Source organism: Bombina bombina, chromosome 4, assembly GCF_027579735.1.
Source record: "Bombina bombina isolate aBomBom1 chromosome 4, aBomBom1.pri, whole genome shotgun sequence".
Classification (NCBI taxonomy): domain Eukaryota; kingdom Metazoa; phylum Chordata; class Amphibia; order Anura; family Bombinatoridae; genus Bombina; species Bombina bombina.
Genome location: NC_069502.1, coordinates 845,564,794 through 845,584,728, shown reverse-complemented (window position 1 = coordinate 845,584,728; position 19,935 = coordinate 845,564,794). Strand labels below are relative to the sequence as shown.

The 19,935-nt window shown below is 37.9% G+C and overlaps 1 protein-coding gene across 5 annotated transcripts in view; it reads left to right on the top strand.

Moving 5' to 3' along the window:
* The window catches only part of LOC128657258 (gastrula zinc finger protein XlCGF26.1-like), a 438,901-nt gene extending 419,734 nt beyond the window's left edge, over nt 1–19,167 (top strand). For all 5 annotated transcript variants that reach the window (XM_053711531.1, XM_053711530.1, XM_053711534.1 and 2 more), the window contains one exon: nt 16,882–19,167. In XM_053711531.1, coding sequence (XP_053567506.1) covers nt 16,882–18,386 — 1,505 coding nt within the window. In that variant the 3' untranslated portion in view covers nt 18,387–19,167. The remainder of the gene's footprint in view (nt 1–16,881) is intronic.
* The last annotated feature ends 768 nt before the right edge of the window (nt 19,168–19,935 follow it).

Genomic DNA, 19,935 nt, shown 5'->3' with positions numbered 1-19,935 from the left:
TGGCAAAGAGCCCAGCAAAGCTGGTCACATGATCCCTCCTAGGCTCCGCCTACCCCAGTCATTCTCTTTGCCGTTGTACAGGCAACATCTCCACGGAGATGGCTTAGAGTTTTTTAGTGTTTAACTGTAGTTTTTCATTATTCAATCAAGAGTTTGTTATTTTCAAATAGTGCTGGTACGTACTATTTACTCAGAAACAGAAAAGAGATGAAGAATTCTGTTTGTATGAGGAAAATGATTTTAGCAACCGTAACTAAAATCCATGGCTGTTCCACACAGGACTGTTGAGAGCATTAACTTCAGTTGGGGGAACAGTTTGCAGTCCTTTGCTGCTTGAGGTATGACACATTCTAACAAGACGATGTAATGCTGGAAGCTGTCATTTTCCCTATGGGATCCGGTAAGCCATGTTTATTACGATTGTAAATAAGGGCTTCACAAGGGCTTATTTAGACTGTAGACATTTTTTGGGCTAAATCGATTGATATTAACACTTATTTAGCCTTGAGGAATCATTTATTCTGGGTATTTTGATATAATAATATCGGCAGGCATTGTTTTAGACACCTTATTCTTTAGGGGCTTTCCCAAAGCATAGGCAGAGTCTCATTTTCGCGCCGGTGTTGCGCACTTGTTTTTGAGAGGCATGGCATGCAGTCGCATGTGAGAGGAGCTCTGATACTTATAAAAGACTTCTGAAGGCATCATTTGGTATCGTATTCCCCTTGGGTTTGGTTGGGTCTCAGCAAAGCAGATACCAGGGACTGTAAGGGGGTTAAAGCTTAAAACGGCTCCGGTTCCGTTATTTTAAGGGTTAAAGCTTCCAAAATTGGTGTGCAATATTTTCAAGGCTTTAAGACACTGTGGTGAAAGTTTGGTGAATTTTGAACAATTCCTTCATGTTTTTTCGCAATTGCAGTAATAAAGTGTGTTCAGTTTAAAATTTAAAGTGACAGTAACGGTTTTATTTCAAAACGTTTTTTGTACTTTCTTATCAAGTTTATGCCTGTTTAACATGTCTGAACTACCAGATAGACTGTGTTCTGAATGTGGGGAAGCCAGAATTCCTATTCATTTAAATAAATGTGATTTATGTGATAATGACAATGATGCCCAAGATGATTCCTCAAGTGAGGGGAGTAAGCATGGTACTGCATCATTCCCTCCTTCGTCTACACGAGTCTTGCCCACTCAGGAGGCCCCTAGTACATCTAGCGCGCCAATACTCCTTACTATGCAACAATTAACGGCTGTAATGGATAATTCTGTCAAAAACATTTTAGCCAAAATGAACCCTTGTCAGCGTAAGCGTGGATGCTCTGTTTTAGTTACTGAAGAGCATGACGACGCTGATATTAATATCTCTGAAGGGCCCCTAACCCAATCTGAGGGAGCCAGGGAGGTTTTGTCTGAGGGAGAAATTACTGATTTAGGGAACATTTCTCAGCAGGCTGAATCTGATGTGATTACTTTTAAATTTAAATTGGAACATCTCCGCATTTTGCTTAAGGAGGTATTATCCACTCTGGATGATTGTGAAAATTTGGTCATCCCAGAGAAACTATGTAAAATGGACAAGTTCCTAGAGGTGCCGGGGCTCCCAGAAGCTTTTCCTATACCCAAGCGGGTGGCGGACATTGTTAATAAAGAATGGGAAAGGCCCGGTATTCCTTTCGTCCCTCCCCCCATATTTAAAAAATTGTTTCCTATGGTCGACCCCAGAAAGGACTTATGGCAGTCAGTCCCCAAGGTCGAGGGAGCGGTTTCTACTTTAAACAAACGCACCACTATTCCCATAGAGGATAGTTGTGCTTTCAAAGATCCTATGGATAAAAAATTAGAAGGTTTGCTTAAAAAGATGTTTGTTCAGCAGGGTTACCTTCTACAACCCATTTCATGCATTGTCCCTGTCACTACAGCCGCATATTTCTGGTTTGATGAACTGATTAAGGTGCTCGATAGTGACTCTCCTCCTTATGAGGAGATTATGGACAGAGTCAATGCTCTCAAATTGGCTAATTCTTTCACTCTAGACGCCTCTTTGCAATTGGCTAAGTTAGCGGCTAAGAATTCTGGGTTTGCTATTGTGGCGCGCAGAGCGCTTTGGTTGAAATCTTGGTCGGCTGATGCGTCTTCCAAGAACAAGCTACTAAACATTCCTTTCAAGGGGAAAACGCTGTTTGGTCCTGACTTGAAAGAGATTATCTCTGATATCACTGGGGGTAAGGGTCATGCCCTTCCTCAGGATCGGCCTTTCAAGGCAAAAAATAGACCTAATTTTCGTCCCTTTCGTAAAAACGGACCAGCCCAAGGTGCTACGTCCTCTAAGCAAGAGGGTAATACTTCTCAGGCCAAGCCAGCTTGGAGACCAATGCAAGGCTGGAACAAGGGAAAGCAGGCAAAGAAACCTGCCACTGCTACCAAGACAGCATGAAATATCGGCCCCCGATCCGGGACCGGATCTGGTGGGGGGCAGACTCTCTCTCTTCGCTCAGGCTTGGGCAAGAGATGTTCTGGATCCTTGGGCGCTAGAAATAGTCTCCCAGGGTTATCTTCTGGAATTCAAGGGACTTCCCCCAAGGGGAAGGTTCCACAGGTCTCAGTTGTCTTCAGACCACATAAAAAGACAGGCGTTCTTACATTGTGTAGAAGACCTGTTAAAAATGGGAGTGATTCATCCTGTTCCATTGAGAGAACAAGGGATGGGGTTCTACTCCAATCTGTTCATAGTTCCCAAAAAAGAGGGAACATTCAGACCAATCCTAGATCTCAAGATCTTAAACAAATTTCTCAAGGTCCCATCTTTCAAGATGGAAACCATTCGAACTATCCTTCCTTCCATCCAGGAAGGTCAATTCATGACCACGGTGGATTTAAAGGATGCGTATCTACATATTCCTATCCACAAGGAACATCATCGGTTCCTAAGGTTTACATTCCTGGACAAACATTACCAGTTCGTGGCGCTTCCTTTCGGATTAGCCACTGCTCCAAGGATTTTCACAAAGGTACTAGGGTCCCTTCTAGCTGTGCTATGACCAAGGGGCATTGCAGTAGTACCTTACCTGGACGACATTCTGATTCAAGCGTCGTCCCTCCCTCGAGCAAAGGCTCACACGGACATCGTCCTGGCCTTTCTCAGATCGCACGGCTGGAAAGTGAACGTGGAAAAGAGTTCTCTATCCCCGTCAACAAGGGTTCCCTTCTTGGGAACAATTATAGACTCCTCAGAAATGAGGATTTTTCTAACAGAGGCCAGAAAGACAAAGCTTCTGGACTCTTGTCGAATACTTCATTCCGTTCCTCTTCCTTCCGTAGCTCAGTGCATGGAAGTGATCGGGTTGATGGTAGCGGCAATGGACATAGTTCCTTTTGCGCGCATTCATCTAAGACCATTACAACTGTGCATGCTCAGTCAGTGGAATGGGGACTATACAGACTTGTCTCCAAAGATACAAGTAAATCAGAGGACCAGAGACTCACTCCGTTGGTGGCTGTCCCTGGACAACCTGTCACGAGGGATGACATTCCACAGACCAGAGTGGGTCATTGTCACGACCGACGCCAGTCTGATGGGCTGGGGCGCGGTCTGGGGATCCCTGAAAGCTCAGGGTCTTTGGTCTCGGGAAGAATCTCTTCTACCGATAAATATTCTGGAACTGAGAGCGATATTCAATGCTCTCAAGGCTTGGCCTCAGCTAGCGAGGACCAAGTTCATACGGTTTCAATCAGACAACATGACGACTGTTGCGTACATCAACCATCAGGGGGGAACAAGGAGTTCCCTAGCGATGGAAGAAGTGACCAAGATTATTCTATGGGCGGAGTCTCACTCCTGCCACCTGTCTGCTATCCACATCCCGGGAGTGGAAAATTGGGAAGCGGATTTTCTGAGTCGTCAGACATTGCATCCGGGGGAGTGGGAACTCCATCCGGAAATCTTTGCCCAAGTCACGCAACTTTGGGGCATTCCAGACATGGATCTGATGGCCTCTCGTCAGAACTTCAAAGTTCCTTGCTACGGGTCCAGATCCAGGGATCCCAAGGCGGCTCTAGTGGATGCACTAGTAGCACCTTGGACCTTCAAACTAGCTTATGTGTTCCCGCCGTTTCCTCTCATCCCCAGGCTGGTAGCCAGGATCAATCAGGAGAGGGCGTCGGTGATCTTGATAGCTCCCGCGTGGCCACGCAGGACTTGGTATGCAGATCTGGTGAATATGTCATCGGCTCCACCTTGGAAGCTACCTTTGAGACGAGACCTTCTTGTTCAGGGTCCGTTCGAACATCCGAATCTGGTTTCACTCCAGCTGACTGCTTGGAGATTGAACGCTTGATTTTATCGAAGCGAGGTTTCTCAGATTCTGTTATCGATACTCTTGTTCAGGCCAGAAAGCCTGTAACTAGGAAGATTTACCACAAAATTTGGAAAAAATATATCTGTTGGTGTGAATCTAAAGGATTCCCTTGGGACAAGGTTAAGATTCCTAGGATTCTATCCTTCCTTCAAGAAGGATTGGAAAAAGGATTATCGGCAAGTTCCCTGAAGGGACAGATTTCTGCCTTGTCGGTGTTACTTCACAAAAAACTGGCAGCTGTGCCAGATGTTCAAGCCTTTGTTCAGGCTCTGGTTAGAATCAAGCCTGTTTACAAACCTTTGACTCCTCCTTGGAGTCTCAATTTAGTTCTTTCAGTTCTTCAGGGGGTTCCGTTTGAACCCTTACATTCCGTTGATATTAAGTTATTATCTTGGAAAGTTTTGTTTTTAGTTGCAATTTCTTCTGCTAGAAGAGTTTCAGAATTATCTGCTCTGCAGTGTTCTCCTCCTTATCTGGTGTTCCATGCAGATAAGGTGGTTTTACGTACTAAACCTGGTTTTCTTCCAAAAGTTGTTTCTAACAAAAACATTAACCAGGAGATTATCGTACCTTCTCTGTGTCCGAAACCAGTTTCAAAGAAGGAACGCTTGTTGCACAATTTGGATGTTGTTCGCGCTCTAAAATTCTATTTAGATGCTACAAAGGATTTTAGACAAACATCTTCCCTGTTTGTTGTTTATTCAGGTAAAAGGAGAGGTCAAAAAGCAACTTCTACCTCTCTCTCTTTTTGGATTAAAAGCATCATCAGATTGGCTTACGAGACTGCCGGACGGCAGCCTCCCGAAAGAATCACGGCTCATTCCACTAGGGCTGTGGCTTCCACATGGGCCTTCAAGAACGAGGCTTCTGTTGATCAGATATGTAGGGCAGCGACTTGGTCTTCACTGCACACTTTTACCAAATTTTACAAATTTGATACTTTTGCTTCTTCTGAGGCTATTTTTGGGAGAAAGGTTTTGCAAGCCGTGGTGCCTTCCATTTAGGTGACCTGATTTGCTCCCTCCCTTCATCCGTGTCCTAAAGCTTTGGTATTGGTTCCCACAAGTAAGGATGACGCCGTGGACCGGACACACCTATGTTGGAGAAAACAGAATTTATGTTTACCTGATAAATTTCTTTCTCCAACGGTGTGTCCGGTCCACGGCCCGCCCTGGTTTTTTAATCAGGTCTGATAATTTATTTTCTTTAACTACAGTCACCACGGTACCATATGGTTTCTCCTATGCTATTATTCCTCCTTAACGTCGGTCGAATGACTGGGGTAGGCGGAGCCTAGGAGGGATCATGTGACCAGCTTTGCTGGGCTCTTTGCCATTTCCTGTTGGGGAAGAGAATATCCCACAAGTAAGGATGACGCCGTGGACCGGACACACCGTTGGAGAAAGAAATTTATCAGGTAAACATAAATTCTGTTTTTTTCTTACCTTCAAAAATTTTCAAATTGACTTTTTTCCTTGCGGGCTGTAAGGCTTGCGGGGGCAGAAAATGCTTCAATTTATTGCGTCATACTTGGCGCAAACTTTTTTGGCGCAAAATTTCGTCATTTCCGGCGCCATAGTTGACGCCGGAAGTTTTCACATGGTTGAGTCATTTTTTGACGCATGTGTATTAGACTTTTTTTGCGCCAAAAAATGTGGGCGTCATTTTTGGCGCCAAAAATATGGGCGTCATACTTGGCGCCAAATAATGTGGGCGTCATACTTGGCACCATTTTTTTCACATTATTTCAGTCTCACTTTTTTGTTGCTTCTGGTTGCTAGAGGCTTGTTTGCATTTTTTCCCATTCCTGAAACTGTCATTTAAGGAATTTGATAATTTTGCTTTATATGTTGTTTTTTTCTATTACATATTGCAAGATATTTCAAGAGCTGTTCCTGAATCAGAAAATACTGAGGGATTCCTGATGATTGATATCAGTCCTACCAAAACTAAGTTCATTTATTTTAATGTTATGAATGTTTATATTTAGCTATGGTTTGTAATAAGTTTTTATGATAAACTTTTACATGCAGAGTCCATTAGTATTTATGCATTATCTATTGCTATTCTTTTTACATCTTATGTACAAGATATATTTAGGAATTTATAAGAATATTTTTCTGATTCTAGTATAAGGCTTTGTCTGCTATCCCGCCTTCTAATAACATTTTTAGGTCTTTTTTAAACTTCTCATTTAGTTGATGAAGTTTCAAATGACCAACAACATACTGAATTATCCTTCTCTGATGGTGTATTATCTCATTCAGAATATTCTTCATCAGATATTGACACTAACAAATCTACTTTTTTATTCTTAAAAACTTTCGTTTTTTGTTGAAAAGGTGTTGATTATTTTGGATATTGAAGTAACTAGTTCTTTTTAAGACTAGCTAACATTTAAATTCTGTTTATTAACCTTCTGTGTTTTCTTCAGAGGTTTTTTTCCAGTTCCTGATACTAGGGAATGGAATAGGCCGGGAATTTCTTTTATTCCTTCTTTAAGGTTTTTAATTGTATCCTTTGCCAGCAGTTAGTTTTCAGTTTTGAGGAAGATCCCCCAAGTTAATGGGACTATCTCTACTCTTGCTAACATACTACTATTTCTATAGCAGATAGTATTTATTTTTTTCCTTGGGAAACTTGTATCTTATTTAAGGAAAATTATTTATTTTCAGGTACTTTTCTTAGACCTGTAATTTATTTGGCTGATGTTGCAACTGCTTCAGCTTTCTGGTTGGATACTTTAGTGCAACAAGTATCAGATTATGATTTGTTTAGCATTGTTAAGTTGATCAACATGCTAACAATTTCATTTGTGTCGTCATTTTTTTGATATTTTCGCAAATGAGGTTTAATCTATGTCTTTAGCTATTAGCTAGAAGAACTTTATCTTGGAATGCTAATTTGATTTCTAAATTCCATATTTCTTTTTTTCCAAGGTAATCAATTATTTGGTTCACAATTGGATTCAATTCTTCAACTGTTACTCTTGGCTGCAAGATTGAGTTCTAAGGCTAAATATTAAGCTTTTTTTCTTACTAAGGAACGGAATTCTAAATTCTTCCCCAAGTAACATGTTTATAATTGGAAGTTTTCTTCATTCAATTTAAGCCATTTTAAAAATCAAAGTCAGCTCCCCAAATTTGCATTTAGGTGCAGTTCTTATTCCAGCTTAGCTGGTAAGGGGCAGGTTAAGACTTTTTTAATAAATTTGTTTGGTTCAATTCGGTCCAAACTTCTTAGATTTGGATACAGAATAGGATTCAGAGTAAAACCGTCTGTGAGAAGTATTTTTTTTTCTCTCTCTAACATATTCCAGCTATTCCAGTAAGGCTCACACTTTCCTGAAGTGTGTTCCAGTCCTATATGTATTGGGTACTTGTGAAGCGCGGCTGGTCACCCGTTGGGGCTCAAGGTGCTGCTCAGTCCTGGAGTTTTCTGGGGTATTTATACCAGTTCCTTTTTAGGAACAGGATTTGGGGTTTTTATTCAAAACTATTCATTATTTCAAAGATAGAAAATCTTTTTTGAATTGTCATATAAGTATACCATCTTTTAGAATGGAGTTTATATGGTCTATTCTGCCTTTTTGGTCAGTAATGGCATTATTTGTTCACAATAGATACAATAGATGCATATCTTCATTTTCTGTTTTCATTCAGATTATTTTCATTTTCTGATATTCTCTTTTTTTGACAAGCATTACCAATTTGTTGCTTTTCCTTCTGGCTAGCGACAGCTCTAAGAATCTTTTCAAGGTTCTCAGTGTTTCCTTATTTGTACGGTCTTGTGGTACTGGCTCAGTCTTTTCGTTCTGCGGAATCTCATACGATTCAACTTTTGTTGTTTCTTCAAGACATAGTTAGAGGATTTTTTTTTATCAAAAGCTCTTTGATTCCTCAGACAAGGGTCACCTTTTTTTTTTTTTTTTAGGTTTCCAGATAGATTGTGTCAATGTCTTTGTCTCTAGCAGACAAGTGACAATTTTATTGGGTTCCGTTTGTCGGAACCTTCAGTCTCTATTATTTCCTTCAGTTGCTATATGCATGGAAGTTTTTGGTATTATGGCTGCAGCATTGGATTCAATTCCCTTTGCTCATTTTCATAAGAAACCTTTCCAGTTTTTTATACTGAATTAATGGTGCAGGGATTCTAGGATATCACTTTTTATATCCTTGAATCCCAATGTTCAACTATTTTTGATTTGGTGGTTAGATCACCATCATATAATTCTAATTCGGTTCATTCAACCTGGACCATGATCACTTCAGATGCGAGTCTTTTAGGTTGGAAGGCTGTCTGGGGATCTCTGTCAGCACAAGGGGTTTGGAAATCTCAGGAGGCGAGATTACCAATCGATATTTTGGAACTCTGTGCATTTTTTAGAGTTCTTCAGTTTTGGCTTCTTTTTGAATAAAGAGACGTTTATTGTTTTTCAGACAGACAATGTCACAACTGTGGCGTATGTCAATCATCAGGGTGGGACTCTCAGTCCTTAGGCTGTGAAAGAAGTATCTTGGATACTTGCTTGACTAAATCCAGCTCCTGTCTAATTTCTGCGGTCCATTTCCCAGGTATAGACAATTGGGAAACGGATTATCTCTGTCATTCAAGCTTTACATACATTCGGGAGAATGGTCTCTTTACCCAGATGTGTTTTTTCAATTGTTCAGATTTGTGGGCTTCCAGAAACAGATCTGATGGCATCTCATCTAAACAAGGAACTTCCCAGGGGCCTATTCAGGTCTGGGGATCCTCTGGCGGAAGCAGTGTATGCATTGACACTTCCTTGGAGTTATCAATCTGCCTATATTTTTTCACCTCTGGTTCTTCTTTTTAGAGTGATTTTTAAAATCATCAGTGAGCAATCTTTTGTGTTCCTAGTGGCTCCAGCATGGCCACACAGGTTTTGGTATATGGTTCTTTGACTCAGTGATTAATACTATGTTGCAGGCTCGTAAATCTGTGTCTAGTAAGATTTATTATCGAGTTTGAAAGATTTACATCTCTTGATGCTCTTTTCATAAATTCTCTTGGCATTCTTTTAGAATTCCTAGGATTTTATAGTTTTCTTCAGGCTGGTTTAGATAAGGGTTTTTGTCTGAAAGTTCCTTGCAAGGACAAATCTCTGCTTTTTATGTGCTGTTTTCATAGAAAAATTTGCTAATCTTTCTGTTATTCATTGTTTTGTTCAGGCTTTGGTTCGTATCAAGTCTGTCATTTAAGCCAATTTCTCCTCCTTGGAGTCTTAATTTGGTTCTGAAGGCTTTACAGGCTCTTCCGTTTGAGCATATGCTTTCTTTGGACATTTAAATTACTTTCATGGAAAGTATTGTTCCTTTAGACATCTCTTCAGCTAGAACAGTTTTTGAATTATCTGCTCTTTCTTGTGAGTCTCCTTTTTCTGATTTTTCATCAGGATAAGGTGGTTTTGCTGTCTTCTTTTCAATTTCTACCTAAAGTTGTGAATTTTAACAACATTAGTAGAGGAATTGTTGTTCCTTCCTTGTGTCCTAATACTGAGGATTCTTTGGAGAGATTCTTACATTCTTTGGATATGGTAAGAGTTTTGAAATTATGTTGAAGCTATTCAGATTTCATAAAGACTTCTAGTCTATTTGTTATCTTTTCTGGTTTTAGGAAAGGTCAGAAGGCTTCTGCCATTTCTTTGGCATCTTGGTTAAACTTTTTGATTCATCTTGCTTATTTGGAGTCGGGTTAATCCCCGCCTCAGAGGATCACGGATCATTCTACTAGGTCAGTTTCTACTTCCTGGAGTTTTAAGAATGAAGCTTCTGTTGATCAGATTTGCAAAGCAACGACTTGGTCTTCTTTGCATACTTTTACTAAATTCTACCATTTTGATGTTTTCTCTTCTTCAGAAGCAGTTTTTGGTAGAATAGTACTTCAGGCAGCTGTTTCAGTTTGATTCTTCTGCTTATAACTTCAGTTTTTTTCATTATAAAAATTGAACTTTTGATTTGGGAAGTGGATTAATTTTTCAGCGGAATTGGCTGTCTTTATTTTATCCCTCCCTCTCTAGTGACTCTTGCGTGGAAGTTCCACATCTTGGTTATCTGCTATCCCATACGTCACTAGCTCATGGACTCTTGCTAATTACATGAAAGAAAACATAATTTATGTAAGAACTTACCTGATTAATTCATTTCTTTCATATTAGCAAGAGTCCATGAGGCTCACCCTTTTTGTGGTGGTTATGATTTTTTTGTATAAAGCACAATTATTCCAATTCCTTATTTTTGATGCTTTCGCTCCTTTCTTATCACCCCACTTCTTGGCTATTCATTAAACTGAATTGTGGGTGTGGTGAGGGGTGTATTTATAGGCATTTTAAGGTTTGGGAAACTTTGCCCCTCCTGGTAGGAATGTATATCCCATACGTCACTAGCTCATGGACTCTTGCTAATATGAAAGAAATGAATTTATCAGGTAAGTTCTTACATAAATTATGTTTTTTCCTGCTTTTGTTTCAGAATTATTTATCTTGTTTTATTGGCTGAGATGTATGTCTGATGTCATTCGGGACACTCCCTCTATTAGTACACAGAACTTTGACTCTTCCGGATTGATGCTTTCACCCTTGGATTACAGCCGTCCTCTGATTGGACAAGAAAAGCACATGACCACAGATCGGACCTGAAAAGGAACTATTACACAAAGGACTACTCGATTGAGGACTTTATACTACTGTCTGTTCATTGGTCCAGATATCCAAGAACTGTTTTGATTGGTTAAATAACGTATCAATACTAAACTAAGCCTCTATTTTTAAACTTTGATGGTTTTTTTAACGATTTTCTTTAAAATATATTTTTCTTCATTTTTATTTTCAGGAATAGTTTACTATTGATGCATATATATAGTATTAAATATTTTATGGAGTTTTTGTGAGTCCAATTTCCTGTGCTCAACAGGAAATTGGAACTAATTGTTCACATGTATATAAACCAGCCCTGTAGCCACAGCAAACACACTCAATACTTGGTTTTACTTACTTGTTTTAATGTATGCTCTTGATAAAGACGTCTACTATGTTGAAATGTTGAGCAAATAAAACCTTTTATCTTTGGTTGAAAGATTGTCAAGATCTTGTTTTGCTGTGCTGAGCTGGAATCTCCTTATTTATGGAGTAAGTTACTACATTTTTTTCAATTATACACTGGATACTTTCGTCATTTGGGTCTCTATTCATTTATAGTCCACTTTTGGATAAACCTGAAAATTCAGTATTTGACTCCAGGAACCTGTGGACTCTTGCCATCTGACGCTACGTTCCCTTTCAGCTGTAAGGATTCATCTTATGGAGTGAGTATACGGCACCCATATTAATTGGGTTCAATATATGCATCAAGCCTTTTTTCTCTTCACTTACTAGAGAAAATCACTCAATAGACCAGCGCCATCTACTACTACTAACTAAGTAATTCTTGCCTGAATACCTTTTTTTAAACAGGGTTGAGCAATATGAGGCAATCTCTCTTCTTTTGAGAGAAGTTTCTAAGGAAAAGTCCTGAAATAATAAGATTTTATCTTGACCTCGCATCAGCAGATTTGATATCCTATAATGACTCATCAACATGACTTTATCTTGAAAACAAATATTTAACCATTACTGGTCTAGGCTTAGAAGTACCAGCAGGGTTGAGTCAAGCTATACCCAGTCTATGTGGTCTCTCTCCCACGAGTGGCTTCTCCATAGTATGGAGGACTAATAAGTGGGGTAATTCAACTGAAGCAAAGTAAACTAACTCTTGCTGTTGGATGGATTCGGGCAGACCTATTATTTTTACATTGTTCCTGCGGGAACGATCCTCCAACCGTGCTTGTAGTATTTTAATTAAATCCACTGATTTTTAACAACTGACTCTTGTGTCCCTGCCTGATCTTCCAGATCAGAGACCCTTGATTCTACCTCAGAGAGATGTGATACAAACTGTCTCACCTCCCTAGTAAGTTCTAAGATTTCGGCTTTAAGTATGTTGAATTGAGGCCTAATCAAAGAAGAAAAAAAGGAAACAAAACCAAAAGAAAAGAAACAAATTGTGCAAACAATCAGTTTGTCTGTAGAAAAACAGACAAAAAAGGAAAGAGGTTTAGACCTCTCTTACTTTACTAAGTGAATAGAACAATAAGTCTGTGTTCATAAGAGACTGATTTGTGGCTCTGCAGCTTTGTGAATTATATAGTGTCTTGTGTCTATACCCTAGTGTACAAGACTAAGTCAGTATTATAAGTGAATTATACAATAAGTTTAAACGTGTTAACATGTATAATTACATGCTGTTATCTTTATATAGTTTTATGCTTCTTATTCAGGGTGCTTACAGCTGAAGTGTAGTGCAACCAAAGCGCCAAACATATATCAGCAAAAAATTTTTTGATGAGAAATAGGCAAACATGTATAAAACTGTAGTTACATGTTTATATCAGCTTATAACCAGCTTAACCTACAGTATTCTCTTATCCAGTGTCAGTTCTTTAAAGCGTCCAACAGAGGCCTATAAACCCCCAAATTTCCCAGCTTGTCTTGAATTACAATTATTCATTTGGACATTCAGGTGTTCTCAGGGACCTATATGAAAACTACTTCCAATACCTATAATATCCTAGAGCACAAGTTCTTTAGCTCAGAATGGCCCCTTTTATAATTAAGGAGCGAGTCCACTTCAACAGTACAAAAAAAGAAAGGCTTAAAAGGGACCAAATTATCCAGCATAGGGCACAATGACTGGTATACCATTCAACAGTCTCACAATAAGCTTGTGACAAATACTTGCCGTTCCGGAGCAGTTTTGGGAATCTTCTTCCACCTTATGTATTCGACTCCTCTGCCCAACTTAAGCTCTGTGACCCATTACTTTCTTTCGTGCCCCTGCCCTTCTTGATTCAAGCAGGCTCAGTGTAGTATTAGCCCTGCTTACTACCTTCGCCTGCAGGCAACAACGAACCTTCCCCAGGTCCTAGAGGATGTCTGCCTTCTCATATGGCAGTCTTCTGGTTATTCCACATAGGTCTGGTTGAGGCCTCCACTCACCGCTCCAATTTTCCAGCTAACCAGGTAGATCTTCCTGCCTGCACTTCTGAATAGGCACACAGGAGTTGAGGATGTCTTTCAAACCTCACTGTTGCTCCATAGATCTCTTTGGTCTCTGCTGATCCGTCCAGCCTTTCTCACTGGCTTAGCAAGTCTTTAACTGCTGCTCTGCGCAGGCATTCAGAAACGTGGAGTATCTTGCACGCCTCACTGTCACTCCATGTGTCTTTGCTCCCTGATAGCCTGTACCGTTCCTCTGACTGGTTTAACGGATATCAGGCTCTTGCGACAGTACTTGCGAGCTTCGACTATGAGAGTCTCAGACCCTCCATTCAACTCCACCACTTATAATACCCCTTTAGGTTGCATCCCCAGAAGAGGGATGGAACTTTAGTGTGCAGGGTTTTAGGCCTTAGTGACTAGGCACGTCTTGCCCGCTGAAGAACTTTCAACTCGCCGCTGCTTTCTCTCGGCTTGGGTGCTTGTTCCCCAGCAATAGAATATCGGTGTGGAGGGCTGGGATGGCTTGAATTCGTCCAAGACTGTCAGATACTGTGCTCGCGCTTCTCTGCAAGGCCCCTCCCCAAACAGAAGTCTTCTAGTCTTTTTTCTGGTTTTCCAAAAGGCCAGAAAGCCTCTGCAGTGTTTTAGCCTCTTGGTCTGACGATGTGATATTCATTCTAGTGTAAATTACTATTGCGCTCAAATGATTGCATTTACTTTCAACTTGTAATACAAGTGGAAAACCCAACGTGCGCAAGCACCCACAATATAGCCCTTAACCCTTGAACGTAACTGTTAGAGATCCACTTGTAATCTGGCACATAGACTTCTTTCAGCCTCATCTACTATGTTAGCTTGACCTATTGGCAAATCTCCTTCTCTATATAATTACATTTTCGATGTTTAATCAGTGATAGGTTTGTCTTTTGTCGGCACATAATATCACAGTCTAATTTCTTTTAATGGGATATGTATACCCCCGCATTCCATTAGATCAATTTAAACATATCCCTCATTACATGATAATTAGTTTTTGTTTTTATTCATAAATATATTTTCATCTAAAACCAGTAAAGTATTAAAGGGGTATATATATAATGGATGTTGTCTCCTCATCTTTCTCCAAATGGTCTAGAGGGGTTGCTATACTATTTAATAAGAGAATCTCTATGCCCCTAAAAATCAAGGCTAGATTTTGTTCTAACTTAGAAAATAAATCAATGCCTTTTTTTTAGATATAGGCATTATAATGGCAGTGGAATTTAGTATTACCCCAAACTCTAAAATAGAAAGAAAATAAAGAGATTCATTTTTACAAAAAACTTCCAACTTAAAAGCTAAATATGGAGAGAAAAAAAAAAATGAGTCACTTATAGAATAAAATACATCTAATTGATATTTTGAGATGGCTTCATCCAGACTAATTAGATGTAGGGGCTAGATCACAAGTAGAGTGCTAAATTATTGGGCTCTGGCAAACAGGATAATTTGCCCGTTTGTTGGCATGCAATAATTAACCAGCCATTACAAGTGCCTGGTTATTGCTACAGCGACCTTGCGGTAGCAATTAGCACTCCAAAAATTAACCACAGATCTGTACCCGCAAATGGGGCAGCATTTTATTTTTATTAAAATTACAGCACTAGGCAGTATTTTGGTGCTAAAGTTGGTGGGAGTGGGGTGTTAGAAAAAAAAAAGGGACTGAAAATTGCCTTTACATTGCACTCTATTGGAACTGTGTGTTCCCAGTAAATATATATATGTATATGCTTTTATTCATATATATTTATGTGTTAATATGTGTATATACACAATTAAAACATAAATATATCTGTATATAATCATATACATATATATTTAACAATGCTGCCCATCGCTGTGCGACTCTGAGGTTGTGTATGTATAATTTGTGCCATTATTTAAAGGGGCACTGAACCCAATTTTTTTTCTTTTGTGATTCAGATAGAGCATGCAATTTTAAGCAACTTTCTAATTTACTCCTATTATCTTTTTTTCTTTGTTTTTTTTATATCTTTATTTGAAAAAGGCATATAAGCTTTTTTTTTGTTCAGAACTCTGGACAGCTTTTTTTTTATTGGTGGATGAATTTATCCACCAATCAGCAAGGACAACCCAGGTTGTTGACTAAAAATGGGCTGGCATCTAAACTTACATTCTTGCATTTCAAATAAAGATACCAAGAGAATGAAGAAAATTTCATAATAGGAGTAAATTAGAAAGTTGCTTAAAATGTCATGCTCTATCTGAATAACGAAAGAAAAAAATTGGGTTCAGTGTCCCTTTTAGCATGGTCCAGTGATATTGCACCCCGCAGTATAATTAGTGTTCCTCTTATATATACTCTGGGTTTATATCTGGTATTTTTCATATAGTTTCCAATTTTGGTCTAAATTGTAATACTTTTTAAAGTTAATATTGAGTTATGATGTTAACATTACAGAAAATATTTGACATTTTAGATTTATAGATAAATTCTCTGTTTACCATATTTTATTTTATCAACAAGATAAACATATTTTAAGTTTTCAACAGATTAAAGAAAACCTATCTTGTAATTAAAGACAATTCTATGTCACTAGTTAGTGAAAGATATGTGATAAAATGATACTTTAAATAGATTTAAAAACTTTTTATGTTATGCTGGGGTAGCTATTTAAAGGTTTTAAATAAACAACAAATTTATATTTTAAACACATTTAATAAAACTAAGGTAGTGGCAGATGAAAGGTGTTTTATCTCTTCATTGGTTGTTTTTTGTTGTTGCTAATATTAGAATAGTAATCTGTTAGAGATTTTGTATAAGCAATTCTTATATGTTTTGCTACATCTGTACAATATTTGGATCTGAGATCTTCTGAAAATATTTGTTATATGATTTTTTTTGTTATAAAATAAATAAATATTCTTAAATGTTTACTAAACTGCCCTTAAAAGGACATAAAAACAAAGTTTATTTTATAATTCAGATAGAAGTAAAACGGAAAGTTTTTTAAACTTGTATGCTCTATTATCAGATCTTTGTTTTCTTGTTTTCCTATGTTGAAAAGCAGGGTAGTAAGCTCAGAAGTATGAACCTGTCTGCAGCACTATATGGCAGCAGTTTTGCAACAACTTTATACATTAGCAAGAGCACCAGATGGCAGCACTATTTCCTGTCATGTAGTGCTTCAGGCATGTGCATGCTACCTACCTAGGTATCTCTTCAACAAAGAATAAAATGAGAACAAAGCATATTTGATAATAGAAGTAAATTGAAAACTTTAAAAAAAAATTCTCTATCTGAATAATAAAAGAAAAGTTTTGAGTTTCATATTCCTTTTAAGCATTAGCATAAAGCTGCCCCTTCCTCTTGTGGTAGACACTTATAAAAGTATAACAATGTCCTCAAAATATAATAATTATGTAATTGATAACTCACATTTATCACATTGCATTTTATATCAACAGGTGAATTTACAATCTGCAGTAATCCTAGTCCTAGCCATGGTGAAAATACGGATACTTGTTTCAATCTTCTTCAAATTGAAAGAAAGAACGTGGGAAATGTATGTTTTGCATATGGGAATTTTTTTACCAGAAAATCAAATCTTTTACAACATCAGAAAAGTCGTAAAGGAGAGAAAGCATTTTCATGTGCTGAATGTGGGAAATGTTTTGCTCGGCAATCACATCTTATTGGCCATCAGAAAATTGATACAGGAGAGAAAACATTTTCATATTCTAAATGTGGGAAGTGTTTTACTGACGGATCAAATCTTTGCCATCAGAGAAATTATACAGGAGAGAAAGCCTTTTCATGTTCTGAATGTGGGAAGTGTTTTACTATCAAAGCAACTCTTAATAGACATCAGAAAATTCATACAGGAGAGAAGGCCTTTTCATGTTCTGAATGTGGGAAGTGTTTTACTATCAAAGCAACTCTTAATAGACATCAGAAAATTCATACAGGAGAGAAGGCCTTTTCATGTTCTGAATGTGGGAAGTGTTTTACTGTCAAATCAACTCTTATTAGACATCACAAAATTCATACAGGAGAGAAAGACTTTTCATGTTCTGAATGTGACAAGTGTTTTATTGATAAACCAGCACTTAGTAGACATCAGAAAATTCATACAGGAGAGAAAGCCTTTTCATGTGCTGAATGTGGGAAGGGTTTTGCCAGGAAATCACATCTTATTACACATCAGAAAATTCATACAGGAGAGAAAGCATTTTCATGTCCTGAATGTGGGAAGTGTTTTACTAGGAAATCAACTCTTATTACACATCAGAAAATTCATACAGGAGAGAAATTTGCATGTTATAAATGTGGAAAGTGTTTTACGGACAAATCAAATCTTAGTAAACATCAGAAAATCCATACAGTACAGAAAGCATTTTCATGTTCTGAATGTGGGAAATGTTTTACTAAGAAATCAATTCTTATTACACATCAGAGAATTCATACAGGAGAGAAATTTGCATGTTATAAATGTGGAAAGTGTTTTACGGACAAATCAAATCTTAGTAGACATCAGAAAATTCATACAGGAGAGAAAACATTTTCATGTGCTGAATGTGGGGAATGTTTTGCTCTGAAATCAACTCTTATTACACATCAGAAAATTCATACAGAATATAAAGCATTTGCATGTTCTGAATGTGGGAAGTGTTTTAATGATGAATCAAATCTTAGTAAACATCAGAAAATTCATACAGTACAGAAAGCATTTTCATGTTCTGAATGTGGGAAGTGTTTTACTAAGAAATCAATTCTTATTACACATCAGAGAATTCATACAGGAGAGAAATGTGCATGTTATAAATGTGGGAAGTGTTTTACTGACAAATCAAATCTTAATAGACATCAGAAAACTCATACAGGAGAGAAAACATTTTCATGTGCTGAATGTGGGGAATGTTTTGCTCTGAAATCATATTTTATTACACATCAGAAAATTCATACAGGATAGAAAGCATTTTTATGTTCTGAATGTGGAAAGTAATTTACTGAGAAATCAACTCTAATTACACATCACAGAATTCATACAGGATAGAATGCATTTTCATGTTCTGCATGTGGGAAAAGTTTTGCTTAGAAGTTACAATTTAAAGGGACAGTCAACACCAGAATTTTTTTTTAAGAGATAGATAATCCTTTATCTATTCCCCAGTTTTTACATAACCAACACAGTTATAATAATACACGTTTTACCTCTGTGATTACCTTGTATCTAAGCCGTTGCAGACTGTCCCCTTATTTCACTTCTTTTGACAGACTTGCATTTTAGCCAATCAGTGCTCACTCCTCTGTAAATGTATGTGCATGAGCTCAATGTTAACTATATGAAAAACATGAACTAAGGCCCTCTAGTGGTGAAAAATTGTCAAATGCACAGGCGGCCTTCAAGGTCTAAGAAACTAGCATTTGAACCTCCTAGGTTTAGCTTTCAACTAAAAATACCAAGAGAACAAAGCAAAATTGGTGATAAAGGTAAATTTGGAAGTTGTTTAACATTACATGCCCTATTTGAATCCTGAAAAACATTTTTGGTCCCTTTAATGCGCATTAGAAAATTCAAAGCATTCTCATGTTTTGCACAGAGCAAACCCATATGTTAAGCCCTTGTCTAGTTTAGGATAGCCCCTCTAGCTCCTTAAAATGCATATTGCTGTATTATAAAAAAATATATATATTGTTTTTCTTTTGATTTATTGTTACTGATTTGTATTAAAATACAAACACTGAAATAATGTCCATTTCTTTTTAATTTAGAAAGGTTACTTAAATCCATTATCGTTTTGACTATATTTGAGAAAATACCCTCAATAATATTGTGGTTTGAAATTGTAATAAAAATATGATTTCTTTCATATAGGTGTTGAGAGTCCACACTCCATTTGATTTTTCAGTGAGAGGGGTTCCCAGACTGAGTTGTGGCCCATTTCCCCTCAGAGTACAGTGATTTTTAAAGGGATGTATTTGGAGTATAGGTAGTGGCATATCTTTCACTTATTGGGATTTAGTCACAAGCCTTTCCACATGTGTTGCAGGGATGTGTCCTTTGCCTCTGGCTGTTGGTTTATCAATATACTCCTATTCCAGATCCTCTGCTGTTATGTTACAACACTGGTTTTGACTTTCTACTGGTTTTCTCCAATAGTAGGGTGCCTAATGTTAAGTACTATCACCTAAATTAAAAAAATTGTGTTATGGTGCTGTACAGGCTAAAGACGCCGACATTTGCTCAACAGCTTGGTCAGACCACTCGCTTATCACTCCATTTATCTGGAGATTAGAAAAAATACTCTTAAGGCATGCCCCCACACGCCATAAAATAACTCAAACATTACAACAATCTCCCAGAAATTACACCCCTCACCCTATGGGACACGCACAAAACAGTAATTAGAGGAGAGTACATTAAACAAAGAGCTAGACTAAAAAAAACTTTAACCAAGCAATAAGAAATGGAACATCTAGGCTCAATGTACTAGAACTACAATGCATACAAAACCCAA